Source organism: Oncorhynchus masou, chromosome 11, assembly GCF_036934945.1.
Source record: "Oncorhynchus masou masou isolate Uvic2021 chromosome 11, UVic_Omas_1.1, whole genome shotgun sequence".
NCBI classification, from domain to species: Eukaryota; Metazoa; Chordata; class Actinopteri; order Salmoniformes; family Salmonidae; genus Oncorhynchus; species Oncorhynchus masou.
This window is the reverse complement of record NC_088222.1, coordinates 34,057,230-34,076,714: the sequence shown is the minus strand read 5'-3', so window position 1 is coordinate 34,076,714 and position 19,485 is coordinate 34,057,230. Positions and strand designations below refer to the sequence as shown.

Genomic DNA, 19,485 nt, shown 5'->3' with positions numbered 1-19,485 from the left:
ACTTCTATACTACCCATAGTTGACTTCTATACTACCCATAATATACCTCTATACTACCCAAAGTATACTTCTATTCTACCCATACTAGACTTCTATACTACCCATAGTAGACTTCCATACTACCCATAGTAGACTTCTATACTGCCCATAATAGACTTATATACTGCCCATAGTAGACTTCTATACTACCCATAGTAGACTTCTAATCTACCCATAGTAGACTTCTATGCTGCCCATAGTAGACTTCAATACTACCCATAGTAGACTTCCTTACTACCCATAATAGACTTCTATACTACCCATAATATACTTCTATACCACCCATAGTATACTTCTATTCTACTTATAGTATACTTCTATTCTACCCATAGTAGACTTCTATACTACCCATAGTAGACTTCTATACTACCCATAGTAGACTTCATTTCCACCCATAGTAGACTTCTGTTCTACCCATAGTAGACTTCCTTACTACCCATAATAGACTTCTATACTACCCATAATAGACTTCTATACTACCCATAGTAGACTTTTGATCTACCCATAGTAGACTTCTATTCTACCCATAGTAGACTTCTATACTACCCATAATATACTTCTACACTACCCATAGTAGACTTTTATACTACCCATAATATACTTCTATACTACCCATATTATACTTCTATTCTACTCATAGTATATTTCTATTCTACCCATAGTAGACTTCTATACTACCCATAGTAGACTTCTATACTACCCATAATATACTTCTATACTACCCAAAGTATACTTCTATTCTACTCATAGTAGACTTCTATACTACCCATAGAAGACTTCCATACTACCCATAGTAGACTTCTATACTGCCCATAATAGACTTATATACTGCCCATAGTAGACTTCTATACTACCCATAGTAGACTTCTATGTTGCCCATAGTAGACTTCCATGCTACCCATATTAGACTTCCTTACTACCCATAATAGACTTCTATACTACCCATAATATACTTCTATTCTACCCATAGTAGACTTCTATACTACCCATAGTAGACTTCTGTTCCACCCATAGTAGACTTCTGTTCTACCCATTATAGACTTCTATTCTACCCATAGTAGACTTCTATACTACCCATAATATACTTCTATACTACCCATAGTAGACTTCTATACTACCCATAGTAGACTTCTATACTACCCATAGTAGACTTCTATACTGCCCATAGTAGACTTCTATACTGCCCATAGTAGACGTCAATACTACCCATAGTAGATGTATATACGACCCATAATATACTTCTATACTACCCATAGTAGACTTCTATACTACCCATAATATACTTCTATACTACCCATAGTAGACTTCTATACTACCCATAGTAGACTTTTGTTCTACGCATAGTAGACTTCTATTCTACTGATAGTAGACTTCTATACTACCCATAATATACTTCTATACTACCCATAGTATACTTCTATTCTACTCATAGTATACTTCTATTCTACCCATAGTAGACTTCTATACTACCCATAGTAGACTTCTATACTACCCATAGTAGACTTCTATACTGCCCATAATAGACTTATATGCTGCCCATAGTAGACTTCTATACTACCCATAGTAGACTTCTATACTACCCATAGTAGACTTCTATACTACCCATAGTAGACTTTTGTTCTACCCATAGTAGACTTCTATTCTACCCATAGTAGACTTCTATACTACCCATAATATACTTCTATACTACCCATAGTAGACTTTTATACTACCCATAATATACTTCTATACTACCCATAGTATACTTCTATTCTACTTATAGTATACTTCTATTCTACCCATAGTAGACTTCTATACTACCCATAGTAGACTTCTATACTACCCATAGTAGACTTCTGTTCCACCCATAGTAGACTTCTGTTCTACCCATTATAGACTTCTATTCTACCCATAGCAGACTTCTATACTACCCATAATATACTTCTATACTACCCATAGTAGACTTCTATACTACCCATAGTAGACTTCTATACTACCCATAGTAGACTTCTATACTGCCCATAGTAGACTTCTATACTACCCATAATATACTTCTATACTACCCATAGTAGACTTCTATACTACCCATAATATACTTCTATACTACCCATAGTAGACTTCTATACTACCCATAGTAGACTTTTGTTCTACCCATAGTAGACTTCTATTCTACCGATAGTAGACTTCTATACTACCCATAATATACTTCTATACTACCCATAGTTGACTTCTATACTACCCATAATATACCTCTATACTACCCAAAGTATACTTCTATTCTACCCATACTAGACTTCTATACTACCCATAGTAGACTTCCATACTACCCATAGTAGACTTCTATACTGCCCATAATAGACTTATATACTGCCCATAGTAGACTTCTATACTACCCATAGTAGACTTCTATTCTACCCATAGTAGACTTCTATGCTGCCCATAGTAGACTTCAATACTACCCATAGTAGACTTCCTTACTACCCATAATAGACTTCTATACTACCCATAATATACTTCTATACTACCCATAGTATACTTCTATTCTACTTATAGTATACTTCTATTCTACCCATAGTAGACTTCTATACTACCCATAGTAGACTTCTATACTACCCATAGTAGACTTCTGTTCCACCCATAGTAGACTTCTGTTCTACCCATAGTAGACTTCTATACTACCCATAATATACTTCTATACTACCCATAGTAGACTTCTATACTACCCATAGTAGACTTCTATACTACCCATAGTAGACTTCTATACTACCCATAGTAGACTTTTGTTCTACCCATACTAGACTTCAATTCTACCCATAGTAGACTTCTATACTACCCATAATATACTTCTATACTACCCATAGTAGACTTTTATACTACCCATAATATACTTCTATACTACCCATAGTATACTTCTATTCTACTTATAGTATACTTCTATTCTACCCATAGTAGACTTCTATACTACCCATAGTAGACTTCTATACTACCCATAGTAGACTTCTGTTCCACCCATAGTAGACTTCTGTTCTACCCATTATAGACTTCTATTCTACCCATAGTAGACTTCTATACTACCCATAATATACTTCTATACTACCCATAGTAGACTTCTATACTACCCATAGTAGACTTCTATACTACCCATAGTAGACTTCTATACCTCATAGTAGACTTCTATACTGCCCATAGTAGACTTCAATACTACCCATAGTAGATGTATATACTACCCATAATATACTTCTATACTACCCATAGTAGACTTCTATACTACCCATAATATACTTCTATACTACCCATAGTAGACTTCTATACTACCCATAGTAGACTTTTGTTCTACCCATAGTAGACTTCTATTCTACCGATAGTAGACTTCTATACTACCCATAATATACTTCTATACTACCCATAGTATACTTCTATTCTACTCATAGTATACTTCTATTCTACCCATAGTAGACTTCTATACTACCCATAGTAGACTTCTATACTACCCATAGTAGACTTCTATACTGCCCATAATAGACTTATATACTGCCCATAGTAGACTTCTACACTACCCATAGTAGACTTCTATACTACCCATAATAGAATTCTATACTACCCATAATAGACTTCTATACTACCCATTGTAGGCTTCTATACTACCCATAGTAGACTTCCTCACTACCCATAATAGACTTAAATACTACCCATAATAGACTTCAATACTACCGATAGTATACTTCTGTTCTACCCATAGTAGACTTCTATACTACCATAATAGTCTTCTATACTACCCATAGTAGATGTATATACTACCCATAATATACTTCTATACTACCCATAGTAGACTTCTATACTACCCATAATATACTTCTATACTACCCATAGTAGACTTCCTTACTACCCATAATAGACTTCTATACTACCCATAGTAGACTTCTATACTACCCATAATAGACTTATATACTACCCATAGTAGACTTCTATACTACCCATAGTAGACTTCTATTCTACCCATAGTAGACTTCTATACTACCCATAATATACTTCTATACTACCCATAGTAGACTTCTATACTGCCCATAGTAGACTTCTATACTGCCCATAGTAGACTTCAATACTACCCATAGTAGATGTATATACTACCCATAATATACTTCTATACTACCCATAGTAGACTTCTATACTACCCATAATATACTTCTATACTAGCCATAGTAGACTTCTATTCTACCCATAGTAGACTTCTATACTACCCATAGTAGACTTCTATACTACCATAATAGACTTCTATACTACCCATAGTAGATGTATATACTACCCATAATAGACTTCTATACTACCCATAGTAGACTTCTATACTACCCATAATATACTTCTATACTACCCATAGTAGACTTCCTTACTACCCATAATAGACTTCTATACTACCCATAATAGACTTCTATACTACCCATAATAGACTTCTATACTACCCATAGTAGACTTTTGTTCTACCCGTAGTAGACTTCTATTCTACCCATAGTAGACTTCTATACTACCCATAATATACTTCTACACTACCCATAGTAGACTTTTATACTACCCATAATATACTTCTATACTACCCATATTATACTTCTATTCTACTCATAGTATACTTCTATTCTACCCATAGTAGACTTCTATACTACCCATAGTAGACTTCTATACTACCCATAATATACTTCTATACTGCCCAAAGTATACTTCTATTCTACTCATAGTAGACTTCTATACTACCCATAGAAGACTTCCATACTACCCATAGTAGACTTCTATACTGCCCATAATAGACTTCTATACTACCCATAGTAGACTTCTATACTACCCATAGTAGACTTCTATACTACCCATAGTAGACTTCTATGTTGCCCATAGTAGACTTCAATGCTACCCATATTAGACTTCCTTACTACCCATAATAGACTTCTATACTACCCATAATATACTTCTATTCTACCCATAGTAGACTTCTATACTACCCATAGTAGACTTCTATACTACCCATAGTAGACTTCTGTTCCACCCATAGTAGACTTCTGTTCTACCCATTATAGACTTCTATTCTACCCATAGTAGACTTCTATACTACCCATAATATACTTCTATACTACCCATAGTAGACTTCTATACTACCCATAGTAGACTTCTATACTACCCATAGTAGACTTCTATACTGCCCATAGTAGACTTCTATACTGCCCATAGTAGACTTCTATACTGCCCATAATAGACTTATATACTGCCCATAGTAGACTTCTATACTACCCATAGTAGACTTCTATTCTACCCAGAGTAGACTTCTATGCTGCCCATAGTAGACTTCCTTACTACCCATAATAGACTTCTATACTACCCATAATATACTTCTATACTACCCATAGTAGACTTCTATACTGCCCATAGTAGACTTCTATACTGCCCATAGTAGACTTCTATACTGCCCATAGTAGACTTCTATACTACTCATAGTAGATGTATATACTACCCATGATATACTTCTATACTACCCATAGTAGACTTCTATACTACACATAATATACTTCTATACTACCCATAGTAGACTTCTATACTGCCCATAATAGACTTATAAACTGCCCATAGTAGACTTCTACACTACCCATAGTAGACTTCCTTACTACCCATAATAGACTTCTATACTACCCATAATAGACTTCTATACTACCCATTGTAGACTTCTATACTACCCATAGTAGATTTCTATACTACCCATAGTAGACTTCCACACTACCCATAATAGACTTATATACTACCCATAATAGACTTCAATACTACCAATAGTATACTTCTATTCTACTCATAGTATACTTCTATTCTACCCATAGTAGACTTCTATACTACCCATAGTAGACTTCTATACTACCCATAGTAGACTTCTGTTCCACCCATAGTAGACTTCTGTTCTACCCATAGTAGACTTCTATTCTACCCACTGTAGGCTTCTATACTACCCATAATATACTTCTATACTACCCATAGTAGACTTCTATACTACCCATAGTAGACTTCTATACTACCCATAGTCGACTTCTATACTGCCCATAGTCGACTTCTATACTGCCCATAGTAGACTTCAATACTACCCATAGTAGATGTATATATTACCCATAATATACTTCTATACTACCCATAGTAGACTTCTATACTACCCATAGTAGACTTCTATACTGCCCATAATAGACTTATATACTGCCCATAGTAGACTTCTATACTACCCATAGTAGATGTATATACTACCCATAATATACTTCTATACTACCCATAGTAGACTTCTATACTACCCATAATATACTTCTATACTACCCATAGTAGACTTCTATACTACCCATAGTAGACTTTTGTTCTACCCATAGTAGACTTCTATACTACCCATAGTATACTTCTATTCTACTCATAGTATACTTCTATTCTACCCATAGTAGACTTCTATACTACCCATAGTAGACTTCCTCACTACCCATAATAGACTTATATACTACCCATAGTAGACTTCTATACTACCCATAATAGACTTATATACTACCCATAGTAGACTTCTATACTACCATAATAGACTTCTATACTACCCATAGTAGACTTCTATTCTACCCATAGTAGACTTCTATACTACCCATAATATACTTCTATACTACCCATAGTAGACTTCTATACTACCCATAGTAGACTTCTATACTACCCATAGTAGACTTCTTTACTGCCCATAGTAGACTTCTATACTGCCCATAGTGGACTTCAATACTACCCATAGTAGATGTATATACTACCCATAGTAGACTTCCACACTACCCATAATAGACTTATATACTACCCATAATAGACTTCAATACTACCAATAGTATACTTCTATTCTACTCATAGTATACTTCTATTCTACCCATAGTAGACTTCTATACTACCCATAGTAGACTTCTATACTACCCATAGTAGACTTCTGTTCCACCCATAGTAGACTTCTGTTCTACCCATAGTAGACTTCTATTCTACCCACTGTAGGCTTCTATACTACCCATAATATACTTCTATACTACCCATAGTAGACTTCTATACTACCCATAGTAGACTTCTATACTACCCATAGTCGACTTCTATACTGCCCATAGTCGACTTCTATACTGCCCATAGTAGACTTCAATACTACCCATAGTAGATGTATATATTACCCATAATATACTTCTATACTACCCATAGTAGACTTCTATACTACCCATAGTAGACTTCTATACTGCCCATAATAGACTTATATACTGCCCATAGTAGACTTCTATACTACCCATAGTAGATGTATATACTACCCATAATATACTTCTATACTACCCATAGTAGACTTCTATACTACCCATAATATACTTCTATACTACCCATAGTAGACTTCTATACTACCCATAGTAGACTTTTGTTCTACCCATAGTAGACTTCTATACTACCCATAGTATACTTCTATTCTACTCATAGTATACTTCTATTCTACCCATAGTAGACTTCTATACTACCCATAGTAGACTTCCTCACTACCCATAATAGACTTATATACTACCCATAGTAGACTTCTATACTACCCATAATAGACTTATATACTACCCATAGTAGACTTCTATACTACCATAATAGACTTCTATACTACCCATAGTAGACTTCTATTCTACCCATAGTAGACTTCTATACTATCCATAATATACTTCTATACTACCCATAGTAGACTTCTATACTACCCATAGTAGACTTCTATACTACCCATAGTAGACTTCTTTACTGCCCATAGTAGACTTCTATACTGCCCATAGTGGACTTCAATACTACCCATAGTAGATGTATATACTACCCATAATATACTTCTATACTACCCATAGTGGACTTCTATACTACCCATAATATACTTCTATACTAGCCATAGTATACTTCTATTCTACCCATAGTAGACTTCTATACTACCCATAGTAGACTTCTATACTACCCATAGTAGACTTCTATTCTACCCATTGTAGACTTCTATACTACCCATAGTAGACTTCTATACTACCCATAGTAGACTTCTATACTACCATAATAGACTTCTATACTACCCATAGTAGATGTATATACTACCCATAATATACTTCTATACTACCCATAGTAGACTTCTATACTACCCATAATAGACTTCTATACTACCCATAGTAGACTTCTATACTACCCATAGTAGACTTCTATACTACCCATAATATACTTATATACTACCCATAGTAGACTTCTATACTACCCATAGTAGACTTCTATACTACCCATAATAGACTTCTATACTACCCATAGTAGACTTCTATACTACCCATAGTAGACTTCTATACTACCCATAATATACTTCTATACTACCCATAGTAGACTTCTATACTACCCATAATATACTTCTATACTAGCCATAGTGGACTTCTATTCTACCCATAGTAGACTTCTATACTACCCATAGTATACTTCTATACTACCATAATAGACTTCTATACTACCCATAGTAGATGTATATACTACCCATAATATACTTCTATACTACCCATAGTAGACTTCTATACTACCCATAATATACTTCTATACTACCCATAGTAGACTTCTATTCTACCCATAGTAGACTTCTATACTACCCATAATATACTTCTATACTACCCATAGTAGACTTCTATACTACCCATAGTAGACTTCTATACTACCCATAGTAGACTTCTTTACTGCCCATAGTAGACTTCTATACTGCCCATAGTGGACTTCAATACTACCCATAGTAGATGTATATACTACCCATAATATACTTCTATACTACCCATAGTGGACTTCTATACTACCCATAATATACTTCTATACTAGCCATAGTATACTTCTATTCTACCCATAGTAGACTTCTATACTACCCATAGTAGACTTCTATACTACCCATAGTAGACTTCTATTCTACCCATTGTAGACTTCTATACTACCCATAGTAGACTTCTATACTACCCATAGTAGACTTCTATACTACCATAATAGACTTCTATACTACCCATAGTAGATGTATATACTACCCATAATATACTTCTATACTACCCATAGTAGACTTCTATACTACCCATAATAGACTTCTATACTACCCATAGTAGACTTCTATACTACCCATAGTAGACTTCTATACTACCCATAATATACTTATATACTACCCATAGTAGACTTCTATACTACCCATAGTAGACTTCTATACTACCCATAATAGACTTCTATACTACCCATAGTAGACTTCTATACTACCCATAGTAGACTTCTATACTACCCATAATATACTTCTATACTACCCATAGTAGACTTCTATACTACCCATAATATACTTCTATACTAGCCATAGTGGACTTCTATTCTACCCATAGTAGACTTCTATACTACCCATAGTATACTTCTATACTACCATAATAGACTTCTATACTACCCATAGTAGATGTATATACTACCCATAATATACTTCTATACTACCCATAGTAGACTTCTATACTACCCATAATATACTTCTATACTACCCATAGTAGACTTCCTTACTACCCATAATAGACTTCTATACTACCCATAATAGACTTCTATTCTACCCATAATAGACTTCTATACTACCCATAGTAGACTTCTATACTACCCATAGTAGACTTCTATACTACCCATAATAGACTTATATACTACCCATAGTAGACTTCTATACTACCCATAGTAGACTTCTATACTACCCATAATAGACTTCTATACTACCCATAGTAGACTTCTATACTACCCATAGTAGACTTCAATACTACCCATAATAGACTTATATACTACCCATAGTAGACTTCTATACTACCCATAGTAGACTTCTATACTACCCATCGTAGACATCTTGTCATCGAAATACATATCGTGCCTTCAGAAAGTATTCACACCCCTTGACTTTTTCCACATGTTGTTACAGTGAGATTAAAATGGTTTGAATTGTATTTTTTTTGTCAACGATCTACAAAAAATAAAATTATAACATTATAACATTTAGAAAACATTTTTGAAAAATAAAACACTAATATATCTTGATTAAATTAGTATTCAACCCCCTGAGCCAATACATGTTATTATCACCTTTGGCAGCGAGTACAGCTGTGAGTCTTTCTGGGTAAGTCTCTAAGAGAAACATTTGCCCATTATTCTTTTCAAAATGCTTCAAGCTCTGTCAAATTGGTTGTTGATAATTGCTTGACAACCATTTTCAGATCTTTCCATATATTTTCAAGCAGATTTAAGTCAAATTCTTACTCGGCCACTTAAAAACATTCCTGTCTTCTTGGTAAGCAACTCCAGTGTAGATTTGGCCTTGTGATTTAGGTTATTGTCCTGCTGAAAGGTGAATTCATCTCCCAGTGTCTGGTGGATACCGACTGAACCAGGTTTTCCTCTAGGATTTAGCCTCTGCTTAGCTTCATTCCGTTTCTTTTGTATCCTAAAAAACTCCCCAGTCCCGAACAATTACAAGCATACTCATAACATGATGCAGCCACCACTATGCTTGAAAATATGACGAGTGGTACTCAGTAATGTGTTGTATTGGATTTGCCTCAAACATAACCCTTTGTATTCAGGACAAAAAGTTAATTGGACACATTTTTGACAGTATTTCTTTAGACCCTTATTGCAATTAGGAAGCATGTTTTGGAATATTTTTATTCTGTACAATCTTCCTTCTTTTCACTCTGTCAATTAGGTTAGTATTGTGGAGTAACTGTAATGTTGTTGATCCATCCTCAGTTTTCTATCACAGCCATTAAACTGTATACCTCTGATTCTTCTCCCCGACTGTTCTTCATCTTCACAGCCCGGCCATTGTTAACTGCTTGTTCCATGTCAACCTGCCTGGAACCTCTCTATATCTATATATCTATCTATCTGTCTCAGGAGAACGCTGCTATTCTCCTCAGAGCATTTCTACCATTTCATCAAGACACGTTTCCTTTTATTGCCTCACCTCATCCTCCTCATCCACCGTGGGAAGTCTTGAGCCCTATCTAAGAGCTTTTAACGTATTACACTTGTTACACTTGTCGGTAATATTTTAAATGAGGGGAGGTTTTTCCCGTAATGGTAGGAAGGTTCATGAAAAAGAGAGCCGGTCTCCTGTGATTGCAATCTAGGGAAAGAAAGAGTTCCTGTCAAATTAAACCGCCATTGCGGAGGGTGGCAAAATTCTCTTCTGGATGCTTTGAAGCAAAGGATCACGGCCCCAAAAAATTGAATTAAAGATGAAACATTTTTAGCGGAGAGAAAGGGCTGATGGTGTATAGACAGAATTTACAGGCACAGACACCAATTACTGGCATACATAACAAAACTCCAGACGTTATATTTGATCTCCAGTCTCTGGCAACGGCATCAAGTGCTTTTCCATAGAAAAGTGCCACTTTATATTCTTTTCTTGGCTGCGGCATTACAGCATGCACAGCTTATTTTTCTCATTTCTGTTCGTCTCAGTCAGCGTTTCATTTGAATTAAAAAGGAATGTGCAGTGAGAGATCCGGATGTAGATTGTCTGGTGGTTGAGCTGGAATCACAGACCTGAGGTTTTTCTTAAATTTGATAATGAGGCCTCCCGAGTGGTGCAGTGTTCTAAGGCTCTGCCACTAGAGATTCTGAGTTTGAGTCCAGGTTCTGTCGCAGCCGGCGGTGACCAGGAGACCCATGGGGTGGCGCACAATTGGCCCAGCGTCGTCCGGGTTAGGAGAGGGTTTGGCCGACAGGGATGTCCTTGTCACATCGCGCACTAGCGACTCCTGTGGCGGGCCGGATGCAGTGCATGCTGACACGGTCGCCAGGTGTACGGTGTTTCCTACGACACATTGGTGCGGCTGGCTTCCGGGTTAAGTGGGCATTGTGTGAAGAAGCAGTGCGGCTTAGTTGGGTTGTGTTTCGGAGGACGCACGGCTATCGACCTTCACCTCTCCTGAGGCCGTACGGGAATTGCAGCAATGAGACAAGACTGTGACTATGAATTGGATACCACAAATTTGTGAAGAAAAAGGGTTACTAACAAAAATAAATAAATAGATTTTATAATGACTGTTAAGGACAATAAATACTGATTCGTTGATGGCTTCTGTTCCTCAACTGGTGCAACAACAGGCAGCCATGTTTGTTTGTTGCATAAAGTGGTATAAATATTCAGTGCATCATACACACCTTTGTTTTACCAACAAAACAGCATGATGCCATGTAGTTACATGGAATGTCTTGCAATTACTATATAATAACTAATTTGAAACAGTACTATAACTAATTTGAAACATAATTTGTCCAGTTGTTTTTAGCATTTGGAATAAGCTAAACTGCATGCTATTTACTCATTGTTGCATACTATAAAGCATACTATAAAGCATTCCAGGTAACTACCTCATGAAGCTGGTTGAGAGAAAGCCAAGAGTGTGCAAAGTTGTCATCAAGGCAAAGGGTGGCTACTTTGAAGAATTTCAAATATAAAATATATTTCAATTTGTTTAAAAGTTTTTTGGTTACTACATGATTTCATGTGTGATTTAATTTTATTTTTATTATACAATGTAGAAAATATCAAATATAAAGGAAAAACCCTTGAATGAGTAGATGTGTCCAACCATAAAACTGGTACTGTATATTAATTAAATCAAATAGCTTAGTGCACACAACAAAAATGTTCAAATGTTCAAATCAAAAGGCATGTGGACAGTCCGTGCATCGCAAATTCAGAAACCGCTGGACAGCAACATAATACACAAAAGCACTGATCATTGGGAACAAGATCAGAATGACTGCTAAGGCATGATCCATAAATTAAATAATTAAATAGGTAGCCTAGCCTACAATCCATATGTTTAAATTAAAAGACACGATTAACATGACATCAATAACTCAACCACATCCCAAGTCCCCGATGCCAACACATTCAGAAATCAGAAGATGGGTTAGTAATTAGGTTCAAAGTTCTGACAAAGGCCAAGAAAACAAGAAACACTTCAGTAAGAAAACAGAAATACACTTTGTGTAAAAAAAAATACTAGTTTTGTTGTTTGGCTACCTGAACAGAGCTAGGGCCTATCACTCGCAGCCCACCTCTTCCAATACACTGTGGGAAAGTGTGTATCGAATTCTACTGGGTGAAGAGCCAAAATGAGTATAACATCCTGGCATTTAAACCATACTTGATTTTCAAGGTGTTGCATACTATTAAACATTCTATTTTCACATACTGAGAATGCGTCATGCTTGAAATGCAGTTTCCCGCAATTCGTTGATTTTGGTAGTGCATCCCCATATATAATTGATCAGTTGTTGTCAAAGCCGAAATGAGTATGACATCCGGGCATTTAAAGTATACTCGATTTCCTAAATGTTGCATACTATTCAACGTTCTTTTTTCTGCATACTCAAACAGCCTACTATTTAGGACCAAGTATGGGTATTCAGGCACGGACACTTTGAATTTTTTCTCCTTTTCTTCTTCCCAATATGGAAGCTGCTTGATGTTCAAAGCAGACACTTGTCAACATGGCTTCATCATATATTAGACATGGGCCCACTGACAATCAAGATGGGGCCCCTAACCCATTGCACACTTTATCCTGGAGATCAAGGTGGGCCCCTAACCCAATGAACACTTTGTAATGGAGAGCTGTGTTCTTCGCGGGACCATTGTGTGATGAAGTTTAGCTCTCTGGGGCCCGGGGGCCCGGCAGTATGGCTTTGAATGGTCTCCTGGGGCCTCAGCCAGCCACGTCTCCCTGCTGATAGTCATCTATCTGGCCCTGAGATCCAATGTCCTTGTATATAGAGCACTAGGAGCATGGGGTTATAACACTCAACCATTCTGTCTGTCTGTGTCTGTCTGTCGCTATCTTTCTCTTTCTCCCGCTCCTTCTCTCTCCAGCACATACAGTAGGGTAGAGGGATGGATTAGCACCCTGCAGCAATGAGTTAATTCTGTTTTCTGCTCTGTGGGGGCTGGGTGCTGTAGGGAGAGAGAAAGAGATCCCATTCTCCCTCCAATGTGACTCCATTGTTGATCCATTGACCTCCCAGACAGTGGGTTAATGCTGATTAGCCGAGGCTAGGACACGGGAACGTGCGATTAAAGGGATTTTCCAGGAACGCCCAGCATTAGTTGGAGATTGCAGGATTGTTTTGGTCTGGAGTGTCCGTGGTCCGCCAGATTAGTGAGATGGATCAGATAAGACGAGGGGTGCTTTCTCTCTCGCTCTCTCTTTCTCCTTCCAAGCAATAGCCCCATCAGAAATGTGCTTAATAATGGGGAGAATGCTCAAGCTGGTGATCCTCTTAGAAATACAGATGGTTTGAACATGAGAAAATCTCTTGTCAATGTCTGCGTTTGAGCCCTGGATCAGGTTTGATTAAGTGGGCACCATAGGTGAGCATGGATGGATCCCTGTCTATCTCCATGGTTGGCCCAGTAGCTGGTGTGGGTATGTGACCTCCTCCAGGACAGTAGAGTGGTGGTTATTCCAACAGGAAGAGAACGGCTGTGAGCTCTGAGGAGGTGCACTGCTGCCTATAAAGAGTGTTTTGTTTTCCTCCCCTCACGGTTGCAGCACCCTACTGGGAAAATCATTAGCCGCTGACATCATCTCACACTGTTGACAGTGAAAGAATATCATTCTAGTCTCAGGCCCTCCCCCTTCCCTCCCGTCTCTTGCTTTCTCTCCCTCTCTCGTTCTGGAAATGCCAAGCAGTTTATCTGAGCTCCATTTACGCAAATACGCACGACTGTCCCGAGCAGCGCGCGGTCTTTGGAACAGTATTCGGACACTCGGAAGCAGAAAACACACGTGTGTTTGTGTTCGGGAGAGAAGTCGAACCCAAGTCAGGTTAGAATCAGGAAGTGGGAGGACCCGATCGTTGAGCGAGGATCGCTGGGGCAGCCGTTGGATGAATGGGAGTTTGTCTGATGCTTGGAGCGGATGAGGAGAGGCTCTGTCGGCGACGGAACCGTCAGCAACCACAGGACATACGCTTTTACCAGCTGAACATATGATGAATGTGGAGTCCCCTTTTGGCTCAAGGTGATTCTAAGTGTGATTTTGTCTCCCTCTTTCGCAACAGAGGAAATTGGTTTGCGCTTTGTTTGATTTTTTTTGTTGCTCTGTAGGAGCGAGCTGTCGACTCTCTTGTGGTGTCTGTGGACGCAGCCTCTTTACGCGTCCAGATACACATTCTCCCAAGGATCCTGCCTATTCGAATCTCGGATATTTTCAATACAAGAATATTGCGAAATAGATTTGTCTTCCACCCTGAACTGGAGACGAAACGCACGTAACGGGATTTAGCGACCCAGAGTTGTTGCTGATGCTTTTGCTGGCAAGACACGTCTTCCTTTGTCCGAGAGGAACGATAGCTTTTTATGCACTTCTCGTCTCTCGTTGGAATTGTCTTGGAAAGGGATTCTCTTTTCGCATGCTGTCATCAATTAAAACGGAGTTGAATTCGCCCCGTTTGTGGATTACATTATTCGACGAGCAGAATGTAAAACGGGGCCGTATTTTCTAGACCACGAAAGTCATATATTTGACTTGTTATTTTCCTTCTTGCCAGTTTCGCCACATCAAAGGTATGCGCGTCGCGTTTCTTTATTCACGTAGTCTACCTTATTATGAATTAGCCCGTTTGGTTATTAGTTTATGTATATTAACGACGATTCTGTGTATTATCAATAGGTTTTATTGAACAGAATAAAATGTGTAATATATGTGTGGTTATTGCAGCATTTCGTTTTATAGGCTACTAATAAACATATTCATAATAACGCAAATGTGTAATATTCCTATATGGAAAGGGCTGATTTTACCGTTATTATTTGAATGGTGTTTATCTGTATATTTGCTGTGTGCAAAAGGGAAATATCCAAACTGAATGTGCTTCAATCAAGTCTGTCTATTTCAATCTGCCGTCATACTCTTTGATATGCTACTCTCGTTTTAATTTGTGGAATTACGAGATACAATTATATTTTATGGAATGGCAAAACCTTTTTCTGTTTTCCATGCACCTACACATTTTAATTCGGATGAATAGATATACTGAAATGCCTATCTCTTACCATGGAGTGTACTGCACCCTAAGCAAATTAATATTTAAATGTTTCTGGCTTCAGCAGGGTCGTATCATGTGAGTATAGAAAATAATTGATAGGCTTTAGCCAATGTGATATATGTGGCATTTGTGCAATTCTCATACCGTTACTATTGGAGCCCGTGCCACTGTCCATTTGCAGAGAAGCTGTGGTCTTCATTTTCTGTGATAATGTCTTCTGAATTGTTTTGAATTGGGCTCATTGTCAAATTCACTTCCCGCGACTAATATCTAATATATAAACGAGCATCTTTCAATAGGCTACTGTCATCTGGTTTTATACTTCTCTGCGACAAAAAAGTGAAAACGCTATGAATGTGACATTTTAAACTAGTGGGTTCAATCTATTATTCCCTAGTAGACTCATCCATGGCACGCATATATTGGTAGGGATTGTAACAGGTCGGTCTTTCACCTTATTCGTGGTATTGAATTAGCCAACGCCTCTTCGACAGCACATTCTCACCTAAAAACACGTTAATTGTCTAATACTGTGTAAATTATTAGCACTGAATGTTTGCACAATAACATAGCAATGTTAATGTACGCCCTGCCACACCGGGCTCGAGATGAAATGTGCTTTTGTGTCATGGACCAACAGTGCCATCAAGTGGCCGTGATGTGCAGTGCGGAATGTTTTGCTCCCGTTAGATGGATGGTACAAATGGCCTGTTGGGTCTTTGACTATGAAGTCCACATGTTTAAGAAGATGTGCTAATGATATCGTCTTTCTCTCACACAGGGCTCTGATGCAAGCTCAGAGAAATTCTTCAGCACTGCTGCAGTTAAAGGTATGAGTTCTTATGTGTTTTATGTTGCAATATTATATAATGGCAAAATTATTTTCATTTGACAGAATCATAATGTGTTTCATTGTTTATTATTATTAGGACATTGGCTGGTCATTGTAATTCTGCATTGGCTCAGTGTATGAGAGCCGAGAGAGGCATGCCGTTGCAGCCTATTTGTATATCAACCAGAACCAGAGCTTGGTAATGCATTTCAGGCAAAAAAGCAGTGCAGCTCTGTGTAACACAGGTGTGAAATATCAATCTGTGTTCACTCACGTCTAGACGTGACTGAAAATCCATTAAGGGTGGTCTATTAAATGGAATCGAATTGGATACAGTGTGATGAATGAGAAAATCCATATTAGTTACTCACTCAAATAAACACCATGCAGTGTTTTGATATGCCAAAATATATTTCACTAGTCCTTTTAGTGGGAAATACATTGAAAATGAAATAATAAACACAAAAATCTATTTTGAAGCATAAATGAGAATTCTGGAAGAAAAAACAGTTAGTGTTATATTGTATAGGAGCCAGAGGAGGAGGAACCAGGAAGTGCTAATTCAGTAGGAAATTAAGTCAGAAGGAGGGCCTGGCATCTGTTTATGACCTCATTATCACGTCACTAATTTGCTGTTAAAAGCAGCCAGCCCCATTTTCTACGTCCAGATAATGTGTTGAATGGACATTCCTCTGTAATGGTGGGTTACTATCGGCTTTGATGGGGGCGGAGGGGGGAGTGTTAGGGGAGAGGAGGGGCTGGAAAAATAGGGGTTATGACCCCTTCAGAGAGCAGGAGAAAGAGGTGCTGATTGGTGCAGATAGGTTGTTGTTTCCCTCCTCTCCCTCTTTCTTCCTGCACTGTGCTCTACGCAGAGTCCTAGGACCCCAAACACATTTCCCACATTCTGGCCTTTGATTACCTCCAGGGCTTGATTTGCGGCGTCCACCGGGGGCTCAATGGCCATGCTTGACAGGGAGGCTTCCTTTTGAAGGCACCTCTGTGAGGAGATTTGGTTCCCTTGAAAGGACTAAGACCCCCTTTGTTCGTCTTAAATCAACACGGGCCGCCCTCTTTACCCCTCAGTGAAAGGGGGAAACAGTACACAAATGCACTCTCTCCCTCCCTGGTGGATAGTAGGCCGTCCACTCTATTGGCCCCTATTTCCATTTAAATATAGACCCCTTTCTTTCTTTTTAACATCACGTTCCCTCCTCCTCCTGCTCCACTCCTGCCAAATGCTAATTCCTATTACAATCACAAAAGGCGAGTAAAAGAATCCAGGTGCAAGAGAACGGAGGCCATTGGTGTTTTTATTGAGGGAAGTGTGGAGATAAAAGGAGTGGTGCGTTTTTTGTTCGATGGGATTACCACCACTACCAAGACTACGATGCACCGACCGGGCGACCAACCGCCTCAGGACAAGAAACAACTTCAGCAAAAAGGGAAAAGCTTAGATGAATGTCAGTATTTGCCCCGAGGGCAGGTGCAAAAGGTCTCTGTTTGTTTGGTGGTTTGTGCTTTCTTGTTGGTACACATCAAATGCTTATTGTTCTTAATGTTCAACAGGGGCTTGGAGGGCCCCGCCACGGCACTGACAAAACAAAGAGGTCAACTGATGGCAGCAGCAACAACACTTCTAAAGACAGGAGAGAGTCAACCTCACTGCTGCTCTCTGTGGAGGAGCACATAGCTCTGCTCGGTGCTATAAACACACCTTGACTAGTAAAACTATAAAGGAAAGACAACCAGTGGAAGCTTGATTAAATCAAATTGAACTAAAATGACAAGATTTCTGCCGAGGAGAAGAGCATATTATTTGAAAATAGGAATTCAATTTATTCTGTGCATATAATGACGTAACACGCATTGTTTGAATTCCACTGTAAGTCTGGCTGGTACGATCATCAGGAGCTGTCTCCCATCAACAACAATCATATATATTTGTGACATTTCATAGAAATCATAGATCGGAGAAACCTGTTCAGAGCGTTGTGATTCGCCTGTTGATGCCTGACTCAGGTGTGACAGTATGGTCTTGGTCTGTAAGACAGTCAGGCGTGACGACAGCCCTCAAAAAGAGATTACTTGCTGCTACATCCCTGGCCTGTTCTTACAGACCACCTAGTGGTGTTTCAAACCTCCAGACCAGATGCATAGTTCACCATTTCCCTCTATTGTACAGTGGGAGACCATGGGAGTTTGTTTCTCTGGTCTGATTACTGACTGATAGCTCTCAGGGGTGGTCAGTCTCATCTAATCAGATTCTCAGCAGTTTCTACCTCCCAACAATGACTGCCCTGCCTGGCAGGCTGCACTACTCACAGTACAGCACAGTCCTAACAGCTAGCCAGTCACCTGACTGATTGCTTATTGCCTCTGACTGTGGCGTATTTGCAAAGAAATCCAACTCCTGACTGATTTCAGTGTTTTAGTTGTTGGCTGTTGATTTGCTTCCAGCCTTGTGTCACCTTCCTCACGGCTCACCACTGATATCTACGGTGTGGAATTGTCGGTTGTGTTCGCTTCACACAGTCCCC

The 19,485-nt window shown here is 38.4% G+C and overlaps 1 protein-coding gene across 3 annotated transcripts in view; it reads left to right on the top strand.

Moving 5' to 3' along the window:
• Nucleotides 1-19,485, top strand: part of LOC135548580 (autism susceptibility gene 2 protein-like) — a 517,275-nt gene that overhangs the window by 458,898 nt on the left and 38,892 nt on the right. For all 3 annotated transcript variants that reach the window (XM_064978333.1, XM_064978332.1, XM_064978331.1), the window contains one exon: nucleotides 16,895-16,943. In XM_064978333.1, the coding sequence (XP_064834405.1) occupies nucleotides 16,895-16,943 (49 nt within the window). The remainder of the gene's footprint in view (nucleotides 1-16,894; nucleotides 16,944-19,485) is intronic.